The 23,557-nt window shown below is 42.4% G+C and overlaps 1 protein-coding gene across 1 annotated transcript in view; it reads right to left on the minus strand.

Moving 5' to 3' along the window:
- Positions 1 to 18,546: 18,546 nt before the first annotated feature.
- Positions 18,547 to 23,557, minus strand: part of LOC138642248 (scinderin-like) — a 32,309-nt gene continuing 27,298 nt past the window's right edge. The window contains exons 8-11 of the mRNA XM_069730302.1: positions 23,296 to 23,331; positions 22,949 to 22,990; positions 21,969 to 22,029; positions 18,547 to 18,896 (exon numbers count right to left, since the gene is read on the minus strand). Coding sequence (XP_069586403.1) covers positions 18,763 to 18,896; positions 21,969 to 22,029; positions 22,949 to 22,990; positions 23,296 to 23,331 — 273 coding nt within the window. The 3' untranslated portion in view covers positions 18,547 to 18,762. The remainder of the gene's footprint in view (positions 18,897 to 21,968; positions 22,030 to 22,948; positions 22,991 to 23,295; positions 23,332 to 23,557) is intronic.

Here is a 23,557-nt window from a genome sequence, read left to right on the forward strand (position 1 = left end):
GAGCAGTATTATAGTAGGTATATTCTTGTACATAGGGGGCAGTATTATAGTAGTTATATTCTTGTACACAGGGGCAGTATTATAGTAGGTATATTCTTGTACATAGGAGCAGTATTATAGTAGTTATATTCTTGTACATAGGAGCAGTATTATAGTAGTTATATTCTTGTACATAGGAGCAGTATTATAGTAGTTATATTCTTGTACATAGGAGCAGTATTATAGTAGTTATATTCTTGTACATAGGAGCAGTATTATAGTAGTTATATTCTTGTACATAGGAGCAGTATTATAGTAGTTATATTCTTGTACATAGGAGCAGTATTATAGTAGTTATATTATTGTACATAGGAGCAGTATTATAGTAGTTATATTCTTGTACATAGGAGCAGTATTATAGTAGTTATATTCTTGTACATAGGGGCAGTATTATAGTAGTTATATTCTTGTACATAGGGGCAGTATTATAGTAGTTATATTCTTGTACATAGGAGCAGTATTATAGTAGTTATATTCTTGTACATAGGGGCAGTATTATAGTAGTTATATTCTTGAACATAGGTGCAGTATTATAGTGGTTATATTCTTGTACATAGGAGCAGTATTATAGTAGTTATATTCTTGTACATAGGAGCAGTATTATAGTAGTTATATTCTTGTACATAGGGGGCAGTATAATAGCAGTTATATTCTTGTACAAAGGTGCAGTATTATAGTGGTTATATTCTTGTACATAGGAGCAGTATTATAGTAGTTATATTCTTGTACATAGGGGGCAGTATTATAGTAGTTATATTCTTGTACATAGGAGCAGTATTATAGTAGTTATATTCTTGTACATAGGAGCAGTATTATAGTAGTTATATTCTTGTACATAGGAGCAGTATTATAGTAGTTATCTTCTTGTACATAGGAGCAGTATTATTGTAGTTATATTCTTGTACATAGGAGCAGTATTATAGTAGTTATATTCCTTTACATAGGGGGCAGTATTATAGTGGTTATATTCTTGTACATAGGAACAGTATTATAGTAGTTATATTCTTGTACATAGGAGCAGTATTATAGTAGGTATATTCTTGTACATAGGGGGCAGTATTATAGTAGTTATATTCTTGTACAAAGGGGCAGTATTATAGTAGTTATATTCTTGTACATAGGAGCAGTATTATAGTAGTTATATTCTTGTACATAGGGGCAATATTATAGTAGTTATATTCTTGTACATAGGGAGCAGTATTATAGTAGTTATATTCTTGTACATAGGAGCAGTATTATAGTAGGTATATTCTTGTACATAGGGGGCAGTATTATGGTAGTTATATTCTTGTACACAGGGGCAGTATTATAGTAGGTATATTCTTGTACATAGGGGCATTATTATAGTAGTTATATTCTTGTACATAGGAGCAGTATTATAGTAGTTATATTCTTGTACATAGGAGCAGTATTATAGTAGGTATATTCTTGTACATAGGGGGCAGTATTATGGTAGTTATATTCTTGTACACAGGGGCAGTATTATAGTAGGTATATTCTTGTACATAGGGGCATTATTATAGTAGTTATATTCTTGTACATAGGAGCAGTATTATAGTAGTTATATTCTTGTACATAGGGAGCAGTATTATAGTAGTTATATTCTTGTACAAAGGGGCAGTATTATAGTAGTTATATTCTTGTACAAAGGGGCAGTATTATAGTAGTTATATTCTTGTACATAGGAGCAATATTATAATAGTTATATTCTTGTACATAGGGGCAATATTATAGTAGTTATATTCTTGTACATAGGTGCAGTATTATAGTAGTTATATTCTTGTTCATAGGAGCAGTATTATAGTAGTTATATTCATGTACATAGGAGCATTATTATAGTAGTTATATTCTTGTACATAGGGGCAGTATTATAGTAGTTATATTCTTGTACATAGGAGCAGTATTATAGTAGTTATATTCTTGTACATGGGGCAGTATTATAGTAGTTATATTCTTGTAGATAGGGGCAGTATTATAGTAGTTATATTCTTGTACAAAGTGGCAGTATTATAGTAGTTATATTATTGTACATAGGAGCAGTATTATAGTAGTTATATTCTTGTACATAGGGGCAATATTATAGTAGTTATATTCTTGTACATAGGGAGCAGTATTATAGTAGTTATATTCTTGTACATAGGGGCATTATTATAGTAGTTATATTCTTGTACATAGGAGCAGTATTATAGTAGTTATATTCTTGTACATAGGAGCAGTATTATAGTAGTTATATTCTTGTACATAGGGAGCAGTATTATAGTAGTTATATTCTTGTTCATAGGAGCAGTATTATAGTAGTTATATTCTTGTACATAGGAGCAGTATTATAGTAGTTATATTCTTGTACATAGAAGCAGTATTATAGTAGCTATATTCTTGTATATAGGGAGCAGTATTATAGTAGTTATATTCTTGTACATAGGAGCAGTATTATAGTAGTTATATTCTTGTACATAGGGGCAGTATTATAGTAGTTATATTCTTGTACATAGGGGCATTATTATAGTAGTTATATTCTTGTACATAGGGGCAGTATTATAGTAGTTATATTCTTGTACATAGAGGCAGTATTATTGTAGTTATATTTTTGTACATAGGGTGCACTGTGCAGCATTATAGTAGTTATATTGTTGTATGCAGGGAAAACACTTTGATACTTATTTTGTTGTACAATGGGGTAAGTTCTTTAGTAGAGCCAGATATGTTACAGTTATGTTTGTGAACAGTACATAATATCTTCTTACATAATTTTTCATTCAAGAATATTGTCCACAAGATGAACATGTGAAATTTCTTTATTTTACGGAATTATATGATGTATTTTGTACCAGTTGTCCTTATGCTGTCCCTGTTTATAATTTTCTGTTGTCTCTGAGCTGGTGAATGGAAACTAGCTGCTATAATGTCTCCCATCCGCTGCTCGCACAAACATGAGCGCTTCCTTCACCCCTATGTATGTTTACTACATGTTCAGAAACATGGAGAACATTGTAAGCAGTACTGAGCAGTGAAGCTGTGAATCCAGCTTTGTCGTGATTTTATCAACTACTGGAAAGCAGCAGCATGGCTTCATGTGTCTATGACTCTGTTTCTTTCTCTTTGCTCCAATTTCTTTCTCTCTCTCCCATCTGTATAGACTTGTCTAGGAAGCTGTTAGCAGATCATGTTTTGAGCAAGCTTCATCTTAGAGTGTATTTCATTGTGAATGTTGAGGAATCAGGAGGGAGGAGAGATGGCTCTTAAGGGGATTAAGGAGCATATTGCTCTAAGATTCTGTATATTATAAGGTATATCACAGACATTCTCTCATACATAGAATGCTATTTAGATGGGTTCTATGATTTCCCCGACCTGTGAGTAAGGAGCCGTACAGCGCACACAGTCAGGGTGCACATAGAGTACAAGTTTACGGAGCTGTAGGAGATCAGAACTGTTTTGCCTGTTGAGATCTGGTTTTGATTTTTGCAGCTCCAGTTAATGAATTTTGAGGCTTTGTTGCTAGGTAATATATCCCTACAGCAATGGAGAACAAAATCTATAAATCTGACTCCGGGATTCTGGAGAATACACAGTGCACTGAGATTCCTTTGGGGGGCTATAAAGAAAATTACTAAAACACTTCTCTGACTGGCGCTTCCACATTTCTTGAACCAAAATGTCTTGTGGGGAAATAGAGGCCCCTTATTCAATTGGACTGCCTTATTGTCTTGGTTGATGAAAGTATATTTATCATGGCAGAAGTCGTAGAACTTACTAGAACAATGCCCAATCTGTGCCCTTCCATCAACCTGAAGCTTAAACTTCACCTTCTGGTTATATGATTGGTCAGCTGGTAGCACTGCCCACGAGGAGCTGCTATCCCTCATTATATCAATGGCATCTACAAAACTTTATCTTTTCTTGCAAAAACAAATATTTTAAATAAGTCCACGCATAACAAAAGGGTCATCATGGAAAATGGCAACTTACATCGTGAAAACGATAATAATTCCCCATGAGCATGGCTTCAGGGCCCAGCAACCTTCTCCACCCGTCTTTCCCACACAAGGTTTTAATTGTGAGCTACGCCTGGTCTCTTTCTCACTCTTCATTCACATGAGGCTGGTTTGGCACGTGGACAGGTAGGACATAGAGTGTTTAGGGACCATCCATATTTTATAGTCGCCTTGACGTGGTTTGATGGCTTTTTGCGCTCCTTGATGAAACAATGCCTCACTGCATTTTGTGAGTCATTCCTTTGTTTTTGTTTTTTTGCATTCTGCGTTGTTACTTTATCTATTTTTAACATATTACATATGTTATTGTTTATAACAATTACGGGAATATGAAACTAACATTATTTTGTATATATTTTATGTCTTTTATTAAAAATAAAAAAGCAGTTTTTAGAAAAAAATAATCTTGTTTAAAGGGAAACATGCCCCTGATTAATGCCTGCCCAAATCACGGGCAGCATGAATCAGATCCTGTCTGCATGATTTGAGCTGAGGATATCAATCTCTGAGATGCCCGAGCACTTTACAGAGAATATATTGTAACTGTCCGGCCGGAGACCATAAACAATACGATTACCAGTGCTGATCCAATTGATTGATGGGTCTCTTGCTAATGAAGACATCTGTCAATCATAGACATGTCTCGTCTCCGGCTGTGGTCCTTGGCCGGGTCTTTATGTCATGATCCAGTCCAAGGTTTGTTTCTGATTATTCTCTCCACAGGATGGTCATGCGGGGGTTAATCTTCCTTGCCTTGTTTTGGGATCTGTCTGGCTATTTCAGTCCGCTGTTACCTACAAGCTGTGTCAGTTGTAGTTCCTGTCTCTGGCTTGAGCAGCTGACCCCGTTACACCCTGATTTGTCCTCTGCCCATTTACATACGTGCCATTCCTGTGTTCCCCTGTGACTTCCTTTGTTGTAGTACTTGCTCTCCGTGTTGTGACCCCTTGGTTTTTGACTCGGCTTGTCCTCTGACCTGTTTCACTGTCTTGCATCTCTGGCTTTCCTTCTCTGACTTCTTTGGCTTGTTTCTGACCACATGTATTGCTGTGACCTCTGGTACTTTGTTCCCTCTCTGTTGCTGACCCGGCTTTTTCAGACTATTTTTCACCACCTAGTGGCTTCTGCCTGCTGCTGTGTGATTTCACTGTGAGTGTACCTGTTTTCCATCACCCGCACCCCCTGGTGGAGGTTGTGTGCTACTGCACTGCAGAAGGCATTACACTTTAAAGTACATTTTCTCTGAAAACACCAGAGCGTTTCAGATATAAAGGTGCCTTGCTGTAATCGTGAAACCAGGATCTGATTCATGCTGCCCATGATTTGAGCAGCATGAATCAGGCGACAGTTCCCATTAATGTTTATTTTTCCTATGCATATAGTATAACAATTAGATCGTATTGGAAACCTATGAACTGTAATGTATTACTGCTTGTGCATGTAAGATACACCGGCAGCTGTTAGGGCATATTTCAAGGAATTCTCTCTGAAAAACCCAAGAGTCTTTGATACGTCCAGGACTTTCCCTGATATGTATCAGCCCAGCAACCAGCAGTCAGAGATAATAACCAGAGTTCTAATTATTGCAATAGTTTGGTTTCACTAGGGTGTCACGTCCCCTTGGAAGACCTGGTAATGAATCGCGAGTATTCTCTGGAGATGGTGTGATTTGTGTACCGTATTAAATCGATTTATTTCCTCTGGTGCTGAAGAGGGTAACGACCCTTTCTATGTTGGTCAGAAACATGCAGCTCCATTTCAGCTGCTTCTGATCTGGTCATTACCTCTTCCTATAAAAACTGGTCAGACCTTCTTGCCCCTGCTGGTGAAAGATTTGTCTTCCTGTGCTGTGTGCTAAAGCTAAGTGGTTGGAGTGGAGTTGTGGTAGTAGTGATCTGTAGTTTGCTGTTGTATTTGTGTGTTTATATCTTGGTCCCTGTTCCCATTCAGTTTATTCCTCCCTGTCCCTATCCTCCTTCCTATTGTTGGTTAGTGCTTTTATATGATAGAGGTTTTCTTTTATGCCTGTTTTGTCTTTGTGTCTTGCTTACCTTACATTTCTGTTCCATGCCTCATGGGGTGGGGGAATGGACATATCAGGGTTTAACAGGAGCATAGTAAAGTCGAAGACTCGGGCCTCTCCACCTTCAAGAGTACCCCTGGGACAGAGATAGTTAGGGTCCCAGTTCCAGGGACAGTTTGAGGTCCCTTTCCTTACCAAAGACCCTCACAGAATGACATTTGGATTCTCCAGTTATTGCTTTTCTAACCCACTTGCATATATCCTAGGTAAGATCAGCTAGCACAGCTCCAATGAGATAATTTCCAGAAAACAGCACCTTATATCTCAGCTTCCTATATGCTACCAGGATCAGAATGACACTTGAGGGGGGAAATTACAGTTTTAAAGAATATTTGGATGTTCCCACTGTGGTAAACCCTCCAAAAGTGACATGGTGGCAATTGGGAGCTGGAGATGGAGGACACTGTCAGCATTCATAATTGATATAAATTAATAAAGTGAGAGCCCTTGATTACACCATCGATCAGAGCAGCAAATATCTGGCTCCACTCTGCACAGTGCTGCTTCCATCACACGTTGGGCACCATGTTCTTCTTACTCATAGATATAAAGTTTAGCTTTCATTCTATTTAAGGAGTTGACCTTTGTATTTTTAGCCTTTTTGGTCCTGTTCTCTTGCTGTTAATTAATCATATTTATGCTTCTCAGTTGCTCTTCAGACTATTTCTTAATGACCATTTTTCACATGACTGATGAGTGTAATCTGCTCTCCTGCAAGCCGGAGTTTCCTGCAGCGATCTTATAGCCTCTATTTATGGCTTTTATCTGAATTATGTTTATATCAGTCTGTGTCTGCTTTATGCTGGTAATGGTGAAAGGGGTTGGCGGCTTTACACCACTCCATTCGATGCTCGACATTGTGCTTGGTGATGTACGACTGCATGCAGCTGCTCGGCCATAAAGCTCCTGATGGGGGCGCAGTGTTTGTGCTGATGTTATACTGATAAATGATCCTATTCATGTCATATTTCATCTCTGTCAAAATGTAAAATCACAACAGGAAACATGATGACAATATCTACCACCTAGGACCTCCAGGGGTGAAGATATCCTGTAAGTTAGGGATCTCATAATATTCTGAAAGACCCTCCCACATCCTACAAAGTCCTACAGCCATTCCCCACATGAGCTCATCAAGGGAAGGTATGTCAGCGTAACTTTGATCTAATAATTTGCAGAAATTGGGTTTGGTCATTTAGCATTCTGGAAGATATAGTTCACTGTGAAAGTGTTGCATTTTCCCAATTAGAGTGCTTCCCTCCATAAAGAGCCAATAATACTGTCACTACTGACACTACTCTGTCGTCGGATGTCCCAGAGCCAAGGGCTCCTTCCCTATCCCTAACACTAGGGGTGCCCTAGCTCGGCCTGTTCCCTAGGTTACTTCTGATTGGGAAGATGTCGGGGCCACGTACCTTGCCTTAGCTCCTGAATTCGCCCTCAGTCTGTAACCTTACTCCACCCTGGGAAGAGGGGAGTAGTAGTATACCGTAATACACCAACCAGATTAACAAGGTAATACGAACAGGGATAAATGAAAATACAAAACATACAAATATACTCACACATAAACAATAGAGGTAAACACCGGGGAGTGGAGGATGGGGTAAAACCAAAGTAGGAGAAGGAGGGTAAATATCACACACTCAAAACCAAGCAGAGGTCACAGATAAAGCCACCAAACTCCTTCTCCAACAATAACCACCAACAGCCTCCGGCCATGCAGAATAAGCTATCTCTGACAATGAGTGCTAGCCAGGGCCCATGGCCAGGAGATTGGGTTGGCTCTCAGTGACAGCTGAGAGCCTTAACGCTCCAGGAGCTCTCAACAGAGCATATTAACCCCTGCACTGCCAAAAGAAATGTACTCTTTTTAATATGAAGGTGAAGTGCTTCTAATCAGTGCAGGAGTAGGAGAAATCAGACGGTGTGGTCTCCTGGCTCCTCTCTGTCGCGGTAAACCCATGACACCTACAATGTCAGGTTTAGCAATTTTCTTTCATTATTCCTTTTTTTTATGTAATTGTATGTATTGTTTTGTTTTGTTCCCATTTTGTACCATCTTCATATATTTTTTATAAACACTGCCTGCCTTTCCAGATTAAATGTATAAAATGTAATAGGTCTGTTCCTCTGTAAACTGCACCCCTGTAGCCATGTGCTACCTGTAACCGGTGTCCAATTGGCCTGTATAAACAATTGGTGGTGGCAGCTAGTAGTGGTTCCTTTTTTTTGTTATTGTGGAGCTGGCAGTGACCTACGAGGGTATGTATATATTCTGTGCGTTGGAATCTGATGTGCATATACCATACTCTCATGGTGAGTGCCCCAATAACCAGCCTAGTAGTGGAAGCAGCAGCGGCCTCGTCCATCACTCATCAGTCTGTGGCACCCCAGGAGTTCAGGTACCACAGTGGTACTGCCTTCCTCTCAGGGAGGGTGATGCCATGCCTGGAAATGAGGAAGATCCCTTTGACAGTTAACCTGTACATGCAACATGTTCTAACTCCAGACCAGAAGGGGGAGCTCTAGAACCGGTTTCAGGGGAACTTCCCTAGATATACATTCTGGTCTGGAGGAGGAGTTTGTTAGATTGTGTGAGACAGTGAAGGAGTAAGGAGCAGAGGAGAAGTGAGGAGCTAGAGGAGAGCTGCGATTTGGCTCCCTTCATGCTGAAGTGCAGAAACCGGGCATCGGGAGCCCGAGGCTGTGTTGGACTTCATGCCCGACAGCAGAAACCGGAGGGCAGGAGATTGAAAGTGATTTGCCCACATCTTCACCCTGAGGTACAGCAACATCCAGAGCTGGAGTCACCGTGGATAGAGACCCCTATAAACTGGCTCGCGTTGCCTACCATGCAGGTACTGTCCCAGGACAGAGAGTAAGAGAGGACCTTCAAGGCCATAGGCAGCAAGGGACTATTATACAGCGCATAGTGGAAGGCTCCCAATCTGACCTGACAAGGAGAATTCAAATTGTTTCCAGGCTGCCTGGACCCCACCGTCACCTGTTGCTGGTACCCTAGACTGTGGCCGTTAACCACCAGCAAACCAGGTAAAGAGACTGCAACTTTGTGTCCTCTGATTATTTGTGGCACCACACCATCTTTGCCAAATACACTGGGAGCCCTGGGGACCCAGCTTCACCTGTGGGAAGCCATACCATCCTTGCTGCAGTGCCATCGCTCCCCAGAGGACCCCTTTAAGCAGCGTCGGTCACCTCTGACCGAATACCACAGGTGGTGTCACAAATATCCTTATTTCAATAACCCCTTTTAAAGACCGTCCCTTTTACTTGGACGCCCAGGGCCACGGACCGGGTTGATGCCACCGTGACCACTCCTTTAATGATGACCGGACCCGGTACCGAGTACCCCTAGGCCCTGGCGGGTGCTCCAAGTCAATTGCGTAATTGTCCTGATGGTTGGAGGCGGCGGAGTTGTGTCTATTATCTATCTATCATCTATCTATATATTATCTACATATCTATCTATATATCATCTATCTATTATCTATCTATATATCATCTATCTATTATCTTTCTATTATCTATCATCTGTGTATTATCTATCTATATATCATCTATCTATCTATTATATATCTATTATCTACCTATCATCTATCTATTATCTATCTATCATCTATCTATCATCTATCTATTATCTATATATCATCTATCTATCTATCTATCTATTTATCTATCTATTATATATCTATTATCTATCATCTATCTATATATTATCTACATATCTATCTATATATCATCTATCTATCATCTATCTATTATCTATGTATTATCTATTATCTATCTATTTATCTATTATCTATCTATCATCTATCTATCATCTGTGTATTATCTATCTATATATCATCTATCTATCTATTATCTATCTATTATATATCTGCTAGCTGAAGAGCCCGGCGTTGCCTGGGCATAGTAAATATCTGTGGTTAGTTATAGCACCTCACTTCTCTTATTTTCCCATCACGCCTCTCATTTTCCCAATCACATCTTTCATTTTCTCCCTCACTCCTCTCATTCCCCCCTAACACTTGTCATTTCAACCTCACATCTGTCATTTTCTGATCACTCCACTATTTTTCCTCACTCCTCTCATTTTGCACTCACACCTTTTCATTTTCACCTCACACCTCTCATTTTCACCTCATCACCTCAGTATATACATGTTTGTCATCTCCCTTATATATAGTATACATCTGTATGTCATCTCCTGTATATAGTATATACCTGTATGTCATCTCCCCTGTACATAGTATATACCTGCTGTGTGTCATTTCCCCTATATATAGTATATACCTGAATGTCATCTCCTTCTATATATAGTATATACCTGTATGTCATCTCCTCCTGTATATAGTATATACCTGTGTGTCATCTCCCCTGTATATAGTATATATCTGAGTGTCATCTCCTCCTGCATATAGTATATACCTGCATGTCATCTTCTATATATAGCATATACCTGTATGTCATCTCCTCCTGTATATAGTATATACCTGTGTGTCATCTCCCCTGTATATAGTATATATCTGAGTGTCATCTCCTCCTGCATATAGTATATACCTGCATGTCATCTTCTATATATAGCATATACCTGTATGTCATCTCCTCCTGTATATAGTATATACCTGTATGTCATCTCCTCCTGTATATATATGTACCTATATGTCATCTCCTGTATATAGTATATACCTGTGTGTCATCTCTCCTGTATATAGTATATACCTGTATGTCATCTCCTCCTGTATATATATATACCTGTATGCCATCTCCTCCTTTATATAGTATATACCTGTGTGTCATCTCTCCTGTATATAGTATATATCTGTGTGTCATCTCCCCTGTATATAGTATATACCTGTCTGTCATCTCCTCCTGTATTAGACCTCGTTCACACATTTGGTCAGTATTTTTACCTCAGTATTTGTAAGCTAAATTGGCAGCCTGATAAATCCCCAGCCAACAGGAAGCCCTCCCCCTGGCAGTATATATTAGCTCACACATACACATAATAGACAGGTCATGTGACTGACAGCTGCCGTATTTCCTATATGGTGCAATTGTTGTAGTTTGTCTGCTTATTAATCAGATTTTTATTTTTGAAGGATAATACCAGACTTGTGTGTGTTTTAGGGCGAGTTTCGTTTGTCAAGTTGTGTGTGTTGAGTTGCGTGTGGCGACATGCATGTAGCGACTTTTGTGAGATGAGTTTTGTGTAGCAACATGCGTGTAGCAACTTTTTTGTGTGTCGAGTTGCATGTGACAGGTTAGTGTAGCAAGTTGTGTGCAGCAAGTTTTGCGCATGGCGAGTTTTGCGCGTTGCGAGTATTATGTGTGGTGCCTTTTGAGTATGTGCAAGTTTTGTGTGAGGCAACTTTTGCATGTGTTGCAACTTTTGTGCATGTGGCAATTTTTCCGCGTGTGCAAGTTTTGCGTGTGGCGAGTTTTTCATGAGGAGAATTTTGCACTTGTGGCGAGTTTTGCAAGAGCCTAGTTTTTGCATGTGGCGAGTTCTGCGCGTGGCGAGTTTTGAGTGGCGACTTTTGTGTTTTGACTTTTATGTGGCGAGGTTGGTGTATGTGTGGTGAAATGTGTGCTGAGGGTAATATGTGTTCAAGCATGTGGTAGTGTGTGGCGCATTTTGTGTGTGTTCATATCCCCGTGTGTGGTGAGTATCCCATGTCGAGGCCCCACCTTAGCAACTGTACGGTATATACTCTTTGGCGCCATCGCTCTCATTCTTTAAGTCCCCCTTGTTCACATCTGGCAGCTGTCAATTTGCCTCCTACACTTTTCCTTTCACTTTTCCCAATTATGTAGATAGGGGCAAAATTGGTGAATTGGAAAGCGCGGGGTTAAAATTTCACCTCACAACATAGCCTATGACGCTCTCGGGGTCCAGACGTGTGACTGTGCAAAATTTTGTTGCTGTAGCTGCGACGCTTCCAACACTTTTCCTTTCACCTTTTCCCCATTATGTAGATAGGGGCAAAATTGTTTGGTGAATTGGAACACGCGGGGGGTTAAAATTTCGCCTCACAATATAGCCTATGACGCTCTCGGGGTCCAGACATGTGACTGTGCAAAATTTTGTGGCTGTAGCTGCGACGCCTCCAACACTTTTCCTTTCACTTTTTCCCCATTATGTAGATAGGGGCAAAATTGTTTGGTGAATTGGAACGCGCGGGGTTAAAATTTCACCTCACAATATAGCCTATGACGCTCTCAGGGTCCAGACGTGTGACTGTGCAAAATTTTGTGGCTGTAGCTGCGACGGTGCAGATGCCAATCCCGGACATACACACACACACACACACATTCAGCTTTATATAGTAGATTATCTACCTATCGACTATCTATTATCTATCTATTTATCTATCTATCTATCATCTATCTATTATCTATGTATTATATATCTATCTATTATCTATCTATTTTATATCTATCATCTATCTATTATCTATCTATTATCTATCGTATCTATCTATCTATCTATTTATCATCTATCTCGTAGTAGAGTAAAGACTACAAATTCGAAAACATGTAAGTATTACAGGAAGTGTTGACCCAATCCACTTCCTGCTGTTCGGAGTGTGAAACATCTCATGAAATGTTATTATACTAGTGACCACAATGTCACCACTGGTATTTCTGCTCTACAGAATAATACATGTACATTTCACTCTTTGACATCCGCTGGTTTATCCTAAAGTCACTAAGAGTAGGTGTTCATAACAAGGGCTGGACCATGCAGGGACCAGAATAAATCACGCGTGGGCGGGGTTTAGGGCGGGGTTTAACAGGATATAACAGTCAGGAGATAGTTAATTAGCAACAGTGTATTGTAAAAATATGACAGAAGATGAAGACACAGTGGAATTCTGTTGCCATGGCGATATCTATGCCGCCTGGTATGTACTGTAAACGTCACCGACTTCTCTAATGTCTATGTCCTTCATTTGAGCTTTCAGAGATCTACAGGGAAACACTTCTAATATATTGTGTTCATCATAAGAACTATGCCAGAATTTATTCCAGGGTCATTTACAAGCCTCTATCTTGTACCTTATATAATGCAATGTTGCAACATTTTTGTATATTGTAAAATTAGGCTTCGCAAGTGCACGAACATGGCCGACACGACGAGCCTTTATAATACGGCCACAGCTCGTACCCAAGTTTCTTGTGCCGATTCTCTGCCTTTAACCCTAAAAAACCCTAGAAGACGGATGAAATACTTTTTATACACCTCAGAATCTGGCTTTTATTATATAGTTATATCCTGCTATCCTGCTTATAGTATTGACTGTGCATGCAAAAGGTATGACAAATATTCCACGATACCTTGTCAAATCATCGCACAGGACAGATCATAGTTATACTGATTATTCTAATGGTGGCCAAGATGTTGTACAGTCAGATTTATAGGAAAAGGCCCAGGAGAGGCAGCAGCCATGTCACAGGCGGTGTGTAAACTGCAGCCCATCGCAGAATGTTCCCCGTGGGTCGGAAGCATAAAGCTCCCACTAACCTGCATTAATAAGTCCACGATTTAGGTGAGGCCTGATGTAGCAGATTCCCCCCGTATCCCCCCATCTTATACAATCCCTTACACTGCCTAATTCTAAATGCCATAAACCTGGGACAAAACTGAATAATTGATGAAGCGGCATGTTTGTGATGATGCATGATGAACTATGCAAAAACAATAATAATCACATTTCAGCCCGTGCAGTGCTGCGTATGCTCCCCATGTGCACATGCCCTATGGCGTCCTACACAAAGAGTTTAAAAAGGGACTTTTTTTGTAGCGTTTCTTTTATTAGTACATGCGTTTCTGTATGAAGATGGGCAAACGGCCCACGTTCCCCCTTGAAGACACGTATATTGTTATTATGTGTAATGTGTATTGTGACATGCGTTATTAATGGCGGCATTGTAGTTTGACAGATGGTAGGGAGAGATAGGGTTAATAATTGGGACTAGCCCAGAGTGGGAGGGGCTATATCGCAGGAACAGAGACAGTTTCCTGTTAGGAAGTTAGATAGGGCCCAGCAACCTACAGCAGCAGACCTAAGGTCTCATTAGTCAGCAGAGCCGCATGACGTGGGTGTCCCTGACGTGAGTGGAGACCGAGAATGTAGATAGTGAGATCCTGAGTAGAGAGAACGAGAGAGAAGTGAGCGAAGGACAGAGAGAGGCACTGGATACGGATTCTGGGACAGGACGCCTAGCCTAACAGCACGGCCCTGAGTACACAACAGGGAACGTAAGATGAAGAGAGTGGCCCCAGGTGGGAGATCCAAGGCATCAGTCAGCGGAGGAGCGGAGTACCAGCCATAGTGGCGAGAGAAAAAGACATAGACGAAGCCCGCGCACAAGCCAAGACCCTCATCCTCATGTAGAGTGTCGGGTTGTGAAGAATGAGTACCTGGCCCACGGCTATCGCCCCGCGATACGTTACATCTCCATCAAGCAGACCTTTTTTTTTTTACTATAGAACAATGGGAAAACGACTACCAAAAACTATGGACACCTAGAGTGTAAAAAAAATCAATAAAATATAAAAATATCATGGTGCTTTGTGAAAAAAAGCCACAAAAAGCTCATTTTTTGTCACGTGTGTCAGGGGGGTCCTTCTCCGGTACCACACAATCAACAGAGCCAGCGAAGAGTGAACAATCCCAAGACCTTTATTTAGGCAAAAATACGAAAGGTCCATAAACAATCCACCACACAAAGGATAAGATAGTCCAGAACACGAATGCAGTTCAGTAACAGGATAAAAGTCCAACAATCCAGCACAGAGGATAGCATAGTCCATATACTCTTCCTTCTCTCTGATATGCTGTGAACACATCATCATTCCACACAGGATCTGATCTGTGTCTCACCTCCCTGATATTTACAAGTCTCCCTCCTCTTCACAGGTCAGGAGGGGAAGGTCTCAGGGGCTCATTGTTTCAACAAGCTAGGTCAACATGTCATTAGCATATTAGCAAACAATACTGTACTGTGGGGGCTGATATCAGATGGCATCAACAGCCATTCATCAATTAGCAAATAACTCCTACTACAAGAGAACACCATGAAAATAAGTAAAATAGAAATATACACAAAAATGATACCCACATAGCATATCACACCATCACAGCGTGTCTCACATATTCCTATTGACTATTAGCTAGAGTCGAGCAAATTTCTCAAAATTCTCTACTGCAACACTGGAAGACCCAAGACAAGAAGAGGACCGGACCGGGGGATGTGGTGGAGGGGACGTTATGGGGAGAGTCGATAGGGGAATATAATAATTCACTGATTTTTTTAGGGGGGGGGGTGGTTTAAGACTTTCTTGGCCCTCAAAATTTAACCAAATAATGGCTGACTGGGAGACATTTTGCCAGATTCGCGAAAATTAAGTTCCCAAACATTTGGATTCATTAAAATCTGAATTTTTGGGAAAATTGTAGCAAAATTAATTCTTTCACAATCCATTTGCTCATCTTTACTTACAGCTAATATTCAGCTTTAGCCCCCCCAAAAAATTCAAAAATGCTGCAAAAAATGCCTCTTGCATCAATGTCATGCGGAAAATGAGGATATCAAGTAGCTTGTAAATTATCAGCATTATTGGCGGTATTATTAGTAAATACTATTAGTATTATTTTTAGCGAAAAAAAACATTAAATATCCTAATAAAAACATTAACAGTCATGTTCATTGCATTGGGTTTGGGTGAGCAGCGTGCAGGATTTTTTTGCAGAAAAATTGTGCAGCCAATTAATAGACAAATAACCTCCTTCATAGGTGCGCATCGTTTCTTCCTCATGTAGATGTGCAAATGTGTTAACGAACAGGGACTCGAACTAAATGTGCCCGGCACTTAACCTATCCTCATGGGCCTGATTCCTAGATCCAGGTTTTTCCAAGGGTTGTACAATAATCAGGATGTTTGCAGTGTTCATCCAAATCCTCCTGATTCATGAATATTACACCAAAACTGCAGTGAAGTCTGCCACTCAATAGAGCATGATAAATAACATTGCAGATTTCTAAGGAGCGATATTAATAGCGAGTTTAGCACTTTGACATAACTTTGTGAATACTTTTTTTGAGTACTGTCCCTTTAAATATAATGGTTAATAATTAACCGCAAGTGTTGACTAAAGGAGGAAATATGTAGATGATGAATACTAAATAACACATGTTTCCCGAGGTCTCCCTTTTTTTTTTCCCTCTTTTCTAAATGGAATAAATTTGCTTTGGATAACGTGCAGGTGGCGGAGGAGGTGGGGCACTAAAATGGTTAATAATTCATTGTGCCGGGGGCGAAGGAGCATTTATGACATAATGACTGGAGTGTTTTACCCTGAGCAGAACGCATTACTGTGTGCATAGCGTGACAGCACAAATCCACACACCCTCCTCGCTGTCACCGTATGGCGCCTTTATCTTCAGTGTGTGAACTTCCCTTATACGTCGCTGTCAACCGTGTCCTTGCTGGATGCTCAGCATCAATGGGCAGCGACGGATCGCACTTCTCTGTCTGATGGAGGGGTCTGGGGTTGGTGATTCCTGGAGGATGTTACCCCCTGTCTGCAAATACACACACCCTCCTCGCTGTCACCGTACGGCGCCTTTATCTTCAGTGTTTGAAGTTCCCTTATATGTCAACGTCAACCTTGTCCTTGCTGGATGCTCAGCATCAATGGGCAGCGACGGATCGCACTTCTCTGTCTGATGGAGGGGTCTGGGGTTGGTGATTCCAGGAGGATGTTACCCCCTGTCTGCAAATACACACACCCTCCTCGCTGTCACCGTACGGCGCCTTTATCTTCAGTGTTTGAACTTCCCTTATATGTCAACGTCAACCTTGTCCTTGCTGGATGCTCAGCATCAATGGGCAGCGACGGATCGCACTTCTCTGTCTGATGGGGGGGTCTGGGGTTGGTGATTCCAGGAGGATGTTACCCCCTGCCTGCAAATACACACACCCTCCTCGCTGTCACCGTACGGCGCCTTTATCTTCAGTGTTTGAACTTCCCTTATATGTCAACGTCAACCTTGTCCTTGCTGGATGCTCAGCATCAATGGGCAGCGACGGATCGCACTTCTCTGTCTGATGGAGGGGTCTGGGGTTGGTGATTCCAGGAGGATGTTACCCCCTGCCTGCAAATACACACACCCTCCTCGCTGTCACCGTACGGCGCCTTTATCTTCAGTGTTTGAACTTCCCTTATACGTCGCCGTCAACCGTGTCCTTGCTGGATGCTCAGCATCAATGGGCAGCGACGGATCGCACTTCTCTGTCTGATGGAGGGGTCTGGGGTTGGTGATTCCAGGAGGATGTTACCCCCTGCCTGCAAATACACACACCCTCCTCGCTGTCACCGTACGGCGCCTTTATCTTCAGTGTTTGAACTTCCCTTATACGTCGCCGTCAACCTTGTCCTTGCTGGATGCTCAGCATCAATGGGCAGCGACGGATCGCACTTCTCTGTCTGATGGAGGGGTCTGGGGTTGGTGATTCCAGGAGGATGTTACCCCCCGACTGCATTGTGCCCCCCGTACAGATGATGGAGGGCCTCAGCCTCATCTCCCACCTATAATGGAAATTGTGAGCCCGACCGCCCCCAACATCAGGGTCTGACCCCATTAATGATCAACTGGATGAAGGGGCAAAAATGCCCACACCTCCAAAGTCTTGTAGAAATCCTTCCTGGAAGTGAGGAGCCATTAATCTGCATATTAATGTCTAATGGGTGTAGGATGGAGGTTAGAAAAGCTCCTGAAGAAGGATGTGGGGGCACTTACTTTTCATCATGCAGAAAGCAGCATGATGTGGGGACCCTGATTTCAGCCATGTGTCACTTATTGAGCTGATTGCTACAGTTTTATCACACCACTGATTGTCAGCTTTCTGTGTACACTGTGCATAGGCAGAAAGAGGCCAATCAGTGTTGGGGACGGGGATAGACCAGCCGGCAGCAGGTTTACTAGTCCTCTAGCGATAATCTCCTTGCTGATAAAACAGTGATTTTATCAAAACTACAGCAAGCAGCCCAGTAAGTGACACATCGCTGAAATTAGGGTCTCCGCCCCTACATTATGCTGATCTCAGACTTGATGTCAGAAACCTGGTGACAGATTCACTCTAAATGCCTCATGTTGGGGTGTACACTGTATAGAAATGGGGGGTTCATGTGATAAAAATGTCTGAATGATTGTGAATTTTATAAGATAAGAAAATGATACAAGAGCGTACGAGAATAAGGTGAAGGATTAAAGGTCACCGTCCATGCAGCACAGTCTAATCCCACCATTAAAGGAAAAAAATATTCCGAACCCCACGGATCCATCAGAACCTTCATTGTTGGATTCGTTTTTTTTATTAGTAGAAATCAATAACGTTGATACATTTGTGAGATGTTGATAAGTTGCTGTTTGGAGAATGTAATCCCGGAGATCAGACGGAAGGAGGATGGCCGGTCAGTCACACAGGACCGATGCTCGCTGTCATCACTCGGAGGAACCACGGATGATCCCGACCTTCACTATTATAAGCACAAGATCTTGATGGATGAGGTATATGATTGGTCCAAAATGTCCAGATTATTTGTCCTATTACTGTTGCCATTTTTTGGAATCCCAAGCCAAAAACCAGCCGGTGAACGTAGGCGGCTCGTGTCCTTGCTTGATGGCGGTGATGGGGATGTTTTTGTCTCTTCCAGATGGATCACTCTCCAGATATCGTTTGGCTATAACCAAAATATGTCAGTCAGATGAATCAAGAAAAAAAAAGATCACAAAACAAGTGAGGAACAGACCGGACAGGGACGTAACGATCGCGGTCACAGAGAGCGACCCAGCCCGTGCGGGAGGAGGGCTCGCCGATGACAGCGCCTATTTCAGATGGACGTGCATTCGAGGACGCACATTCAGGTGAAGCGTATCGCAGATCAGAGACACCAACGGCTCAATGTGTTGCAGTCCCCTCCACCGGCCAATCAGCTGACGACGGCGTGACAGTCACTAGCGGCACATGGCAGTGACGTCATGCGCTGCCCATGCCTGCACACTGAAGTCAGCCGCCGGCTACAGAAGAGGACACCGTGCGGCAGGGGAACAGAGGAACGTAAGAAAAATCTTTTTTTTTTTAAACAAATACACATTATACCAGGATGGGTTCATTATACCAGGATGGGGCCTAGGATGGGGGTCATTATACCAGGATGGGGCCTAGGATGGGGGTTATTATACCAGGATTGGGGTCCTTACACCAGGAAGGGGCCTACGATGGATACATTGTATCAGGATGGGGGTCCTTACACCAGGAAGGGGCGTAGGATGGGTTCATTATAACAGGATGGGGGTCATTATACCAGGATGGGGCCTAGGATGGGGGTTATTATACCAGGATGGAGGCCCTTACACCAGAAGGGGCCTACGATGGGTACATTGTATCAGGATGGGGGTCATTATACCAGGATGGAGGTCTTTACACCAGTAAGGGGCCTATGATGGGTACACTGTATCAGGGTGGGGGTCATTATACCAGGAAGGGGCCTAGGATGGGGGTTATTATACCAGGATGGAGGTCTTTACACCAGTAAGGGGCCTATGATGGGTACATTGTATCAGGATGGGGGTCATTATACCAGGATGGAGGTCTTTACACCAGTAAGGGGCCTATGATGGGTACACTGTATCAGGGTGGGGGTCATTATACCAGGAAGGGGCCTAGGATGGGGGTTATTATACCAGGATGGAGGTCTTTACACCAGTAAGGGGCCTATGATGGGTACACTGTATCAGGGTGGGGGTCATTATACCAGGTTCAGCACCTGTTCACACTCAGTCTATGTTTGGATGTGCCGGTCAGGTTTTTGAAATGTATTCTTTAGCCTTCTGATCGAGCACTCCGCCTCCTAGCCACAGGTGTTTTAATTACAGCAGGTCCAATACCCCTCCACAGAGAGAGAGAATTTTAGTCTAGGAAGAGGTTTCACATGTACCCATTCAGATGGAGACGTTTATTCTCAGCGAGGTAAGGCAAGTGTAGGACCTGGTATAAGAGAGATGCCGTAAAGGGGCTACCAGGTACACATAAAATTGGCCATTTTTATGCGCTAAAAGCTCTCATTTTTCATATTTCTAGTGCAGTAATGCAGTTCAAATTTCGTGTTTTCAAGTTTGCATGTTTTAGCGCTGCAGTGTGCTGCCTTATTTACTTAATTATACCAGGAAGGGGCCTAGGATGGGGGTTATTATACCAGGATGGGGGTCCTTACACCAGGAAGGGGCCTACGATGGGTACACTATATCAGGATGGGGTCACTATACCAGGAAGGGGCCTAGGATGGAGGTCCATACACCAGGAAGGGGCCTACGATGGGTACACTGTATCAGGATTGGGGTCACTATACCTGGAAGGGGCCTAGGATGGGGGTTATTATACCAGGATGGAGGTCCCTACACCAGGAAGGGGCCTACAATGGGTACATTGTATCAGGATGGGGGTCATTATACCAGGAAGGGGCCTAGGATGGGGGTTTTTATACCAGGATGGAGGTCCTTACACCAGGAAGGGGCCTACGATGGGTACATTGTATCAGGATGGGGGTCATTATACCAGGAAGGGGCCTAGGATGGGGGTTATTATACCAGGATGGAGGTCCTTACACCAGGAAGGGGCCTACGATGGGTACATTGTATCAGGATAGGGGTCACTATACCAGGAAGGGGCCTAGGATGGGGGTTATTATACCAGGATGGAGGTCCTTACACCAGGAAGGGGCCTACGATGGGTACATTGTATCAGGATAGGGGTCACTATACCAGGAAGGGGCCTACGATGGGTACATTGTAACTAGAGTCTCATGGACTCTGGTGCAAAATTTGGACCTGGGTTCCCACCTCCATGTTGGTCAGATGTAAGGTACTTTAAAGTGTTCTATATCCTATAAAGACATCCATGTTACAGAGTCCCCATCATGGCCCCTTCCTGTAATAATGTCTCCTGTCCTGGCCCCTGTCTGTAATAACGACCCCCATTCTGGTATAATAACCTGCATCCTGAATCCCATGCTGGTATAATGACCCCCTCTTTTACCCTATTCTGGTATAATGACCCCCATCCGGGACCCCATTCTGTCATAATGACCCTCATCCTGACCATTAGTGGTAATCTAACCATCAAAGAAGTTCTTCACTTGGGACAGTCTATACTTAATAAATGGTTGACTAAAAATAATCTGATCCATGAGTGTTCCCCAAAGTGATTGGCTGTAATCCATGAACCAGTAAGTGTTTAATTTCTCAGCAGTGCCTCCACAGGAGGAAATCGGCATTACACAGTGTCCATGCTTATCAGTTGGTGTCTATGTCATACCGGACAGGACAGGTCCTCCAGAGAAGCTCTGGCCAAAAAATGACTAAAGCATCCCCCATATTAATCCCCGAAGAGAGTATATTGAAGTGAGATTTCTAAACTCTATAACCCCTTTAAATAGTTTTTCATAATCGCCTTCCTGGTTGCAATAATAACTTTCTATCGTTGATGTGTCCAACGTAAAACAAAGTCTGCAGAATTATTAAGTATCTATTGGCCGAGTCAGATGTTGTATCTATGGTCCTCCAAGTTGAGCAACATGAAGCTGGTGGGTTGTCCCATCTATGTACAGACAGGTCCAGGATCTCCGACCCATGGTTCTCCCAAAAAATGACTGGCTCCTACAAGTAAAGAGGTTGTCCATCAGGGACAACTACAATCATGGGGGAAATGGAGGTGATGATTCCCATCAAAGGAACCTAGAAGAGAGACGGCTCACCGGCCACCGGCGATTCCTTCTTCTCTTCTTCGTTGGAATCAATTCCGATCCACAAGAATATCTGGAAGAAATGACCAAAAATGATGTTTAGAAGATAATCAGGACTGAGGGGGGATATTCTGATGAGTGGAGAGGAGATCCATGAGGTTGACCAGGGATGGACTAGATCCCCAGAAGATCCTCCAGATGGTCCAGCGTTATGGTAGATGCATACGAACCCATTAGGTCCAACATTCGAGAGCACGGAAACTGCCAATTAAACTAATGATCGGCTTTTGGAGGTTCCGTAATTTTTTTTTTTTATAGGGGCTTGGTCCAAAAGTCGTCATTGATTATAGAAAATGGAGATTGATCCTTTACGAGTATTTCCCTGAAGGGACCTATCGCATGTTAGTGTGTGGCATGGATATAAGGACCGTGCAAAGATGTCACTGACCCTGAGGGGCCCACACACCAGTATTATAAGAGGCGCTTGCTGCAGTAGTTGGGGACGCTATTATAGATTTTGTATTTTTGCTTGAACTTTGCTTAAAAGTCACAGAAACCAAAAAGTTGCCATACCCCATCGCCAATACTGGGAATCATCATTGCAACAATGTCTTCGGACTTTCTAGAGAATGGAGTGTTCACAGGAAACACAGGTCACCCCCCCCCCCCCCCCCCGTATTCGCTAAGGACACATCATCAATATCATCAGAATGGACAATCCCTTTAAGGCCTGGTCCATAAGGATTTAAAGGGGATGTCCTCCATTCTTTTGTTAGGCCCGGAGCTCTGTGCAGATAAATGATATAAAGCCCGGTGTCTTGTTTTAATGAGAATTACATAGATATAATATAGTTTTGGTTTTCGGCATCCGCCACTCACTGGATGCGGTATAATTCCATATGAGATGAGCCCCCTCTAGTGGCGGCTGCAGGTAGCTGTGCGTCACAGTAACTGGCCCCCTAGTGGTCAGAAGTTATTCCTGCATGTCTTACCTGCTCCCAGGTGTCCAGCATCATGACGTCATCCTCGGCCAGCACATAGCAAAATGACAGCGCTCCATCCAGGTGTAATCCAGATTAGAAAATTTATTTAAGCCATAAAGAAGCAAACAGCAACGTTTCGACCCTGTGGGTCTTTATCAACCACAGGGTCGAAACGTTGCTGTTTGCTTCTTTATGGCTTAAATAAATTTTCTAATCTGGATTACACCTGGATGGAGCGCTGTCATTTTGCTATGTGCAGTCTCTATTGGTCCTAGTGGGTTCCCTGGACCTGGACTGGCGCTACGCTTTGTGAAGTGCGGTTAGCCATCTTGTTGGATTTTGTCATCCTCGGCCAGGTCTTCTTGTGTGAACTCCCCGGGAACTTCTTCAACCTACCAGGCACCATGGAGGAGAGAGGTGATCACAGGGTTAATATAGACATTGCCAGAAAACAGTGAGTGCAGGCGCGTTCCTGAAATACTCTGCGCACCAAGTAATGCATATTGTATGGTAATATCAGTCGCAGGACCCTAACCTAAGAGCCTGTACTTCTTTGTCCCCTATAGATTGGCTTTTTTAAGTAAAAAAATTTGCACCAATATTTGGATACAATTTGGA

This window comes from Ranitomeya imitator, chromosome 6, assembly GCF_032444005.1.
Source record: "Ranitomeya imitator isolate aRanImi1 chromosome 6, aRanImi1.pri, whole genome shotgun sequence".
Classification (NCBI taxonomy): domain Eukaryota; kingdom Metazoa; phylum Chordata; class Amphibia; order Anura; family Dendrobatidae; genus Ranitomeya; species Ranitomeya imitator.